Raw genomic sequence first — 2492 nt, forward strand, 5'->3', positions numbered from 1 at the left:
ATTTGTCATTAACAAGGTAACCATTGGAGGGGTCTTTGAATGTTTCATGAGATATACATTTCAAGTAACCCCATTCAGTCTTGATATTGCGAAAACGCCGCTCCATTCTTGAATCAAAACAAATTTAGTCCTAGCAAAGTGTATCTGACATAGTCAATGTTAATTGCCTACTTAAATCTATTTACACTTGAACTTAGCTTTTAGACCTTGATCACAGCATAAAAGAACATTTACAGAACTGGATCACAAAAGATGTACAAGTAACCATCTGTCAAAATTGGTTTGTAAAATGGAAAATAAGACATGCGACTTGTTACAAGCTAAAATACAATGGCAGTATAACAATAATACTCCTTTCCATTTCAATTTGTTTGTCTTACTTCCCTTTTTAGTCCGTTTAAAAAAAGAATGTCTCTTCCCTTTTAGACCATTTTGGAACACATGAACTTAAGTTCACAAGATTGAAAAATCTTCTTTATTTTCTTATACTTTGTGCAAAGTCAGAACTAGATAATGAAACGGCGGAGAATGGAGTGTGTGGGCGTGTGTGCGTATATATATCTATAACTTTCAGAAGACATCTGAAGGAAAGAATAAAAATAAAAGCTATACGTTTCATTACAATATAGTTGTCATGAATTTGATCAAATATCAAGAAGCTAAATGACGCATTCACCTCCCAATCAGCATGTAAGGAGCTTGTCCCAACAATGGCCAAGTATAAAGATATATGGCCTTCTCCATCTCCAACAGGATGAATGATCATTTTCCTATCCCAGGTTCATGAACAGGTCAGGAAATTCTGAAACATATGTTTTTTCATTGGAAAAAAAAAGAGAGATAATATTGAGACAAGTCTATAGCCAGGGGAACAATTCTAAATATTTTTGTACAGAAACATTTTCAATGATATAGAAACTGTATAATTAACAACTTGCAACACATCCAGCTTCTCAAACTTCTCACAGAAAGTCCAAATGGGGGGAGGGGGGGGGGGGGGGGAGCACTAGACGGAAGGAAAGTAAGGTCATTTTGAAAAAGATTGCTTATCCTATCCATAGCTTAATAGTTTGCCCTTTCTCATATTCCTTTACCAATCTATGGTTCACATTGTCTCAATAAATACCTGAAATGAGCATACTCAGTAATACATATTAACCATGGACCAGATATTAGTAGTGTGGACCTACTAAGTGGTGGCAGAGCAAGAATTTTTACCTAGGGGGCCAAAATGTGAAGTAAACACATGAAGAAGCTGAAGGGGGTTCAACATCTACTATATCTACATAAAATATAAGTTTAATCACATGCAAACACTGTAATTTCCTAATCCTGAACCTAATAACAATATGGTCAATTTTAGTAGGTTTAAACCAGATGATTCCTGGTGAGTACTATCCATACTAGTACAAGGTGATATAGAAAAAATGAAAGGTAAAACAAATTACAGTCTACCAGAATTTGAATCTTGACCATTTATTTGGTTAATGTGTGTACAGATTTTATTATATAGTGCCTCTTCAAGCTTAGCTTTGTCAACCTTTTATCTTGAACTAAAATTAGAAAACCTGCCTTCCGTAGTATCCACGAGAACCCCTTCGAAATACCTCTTGCCAAATTGTCAAATAGGTAACATATATATTACCACCAATATATTTTAACTGTGATGTATGAGTATAATTTTGTTAGCTTCACTTAATTTGAAGTTTGAATATTAAGTACTCATGGTAAATAACATGAAAGAGAATAGGCAAGTATTGCGAGAGCCCATTATCAACTAAAAGATGTCAAATTCTCAAAAGCAACTAGCAAAAATTATTCAAAAAAAATGGGAGTTGGGGAAGGAGAAATGGGAGAGTGGATAAAGGACTACAAGGTGGGCAATTGAACCCTCACCAATAGGCAATAAGGTGTAACCAACTAACTGAGCTGCTAAAATCCCACGGAGTCAAAAATGAGATTGAAGTCTATACAAAAAAAAATTGAAGTTGAAGAGATGCATAGTTGATAGTACCATTTGTAGCCACAAGACTCAAACTCATTTGATTCATATTTGAGAAAACCATTTTCTGAGAGGGAGGAAAATGATTCAATCTTCATCAAGTAACGTGCTGGTGATGCATCTGTGCTATTTTCCTTGTTTACTTCTGAAATGGAAAAGACAGGAACATAATTTAACATCAAGTATTATTTGATATTTATACCTTATTTTTACACCTTTAAACCCCAATAGAATTACTACAACATCTTTCATTTAGTTACTCTGTCAACTACAGTTTTCATTGCATGTGAAAGACTATCGAAAAAGAAACCAACCAAAATGAACATATTCATCTACATATGTAGTAGATACAAATCAAAATTTGAAAAGATATATTTGCATCTGGTGTAAACTACTAAAAAGACAGGATTTAGCACGGAGTCTGTCACTAAACCTATTCATATAGGTCTGTTCGTAGCTAATTGCAGTTTGTTTTGGAAATGTTAAAGAT

At 34.1% G+C, this 2492-nt stretch overlaps 1 protein-coding gene across 1 annotated transcript; it reads right to left on the reverse strand.

Annotated features, from left to right (window-relative positions):
• Nucleotides 1-60: 60 nt before the first annotated feature.
• On the reverse strand, nucleotides 61-2421 carry LOC107856035 (ubiquitin C-terminal hydrolase 12). The gene is made up of 3 exons (XM_047403573.1): nucleotides 2015-2421; nucleotides 677-770; nucleotides 61-108 (listed from the first exon to the last, which is right to left on the reverse strand). The coding sequence occupies exons 1-3, from the start codon at nucleotides 2179-2181 to the stop codon at nucleotides 61-63; spliced, it is 309 nt and encodes a 102-aa protein (XP_047259529.1). The 5' UTR covers nucleotides 2182-2421.
• Between the last annotated feature and the right edge of the window lie 71 nt (nucleotides 2422-2492).

Source organism: Capsicum annuum, unplaced genomic scaffold, assembly GCF_002878395.1.
Source record: "Capsicum annuum cultivar UCD-10X-F1 unplaced genomic scaffold, UCD10Xv1.1 ctg447, whole genome shotgun sequence".
NCBI lineage: Eukaryota > Viridiplantae > Streptophyta > Magnoliopsida > Solanales > Solanaceae > Capsicum > Capsicum annuum.

Coding starts and splice junctions, on each gene's coding strand:
- LOC107856035 (XM_047403573.1), bottom strand. CDS start 2,181: ATGTTAAATTATGTTCCTGTCTTTTCCATTTCAGAAGTAAACAAGGAA. Junction 771..2,014: donor GAGTCTTGTGGCTACAAATG/GTACTATCAACT, acceptor AACCTGGGATAG/GAAAATGATCATTCATCCTG. Junction 109..676: donor CCTTACATGCTGATTGGGAG/GTGAATGCGTCA, acceptor GTTTTGATTCAA/GAATGGAGCGGCGTTTTCGC.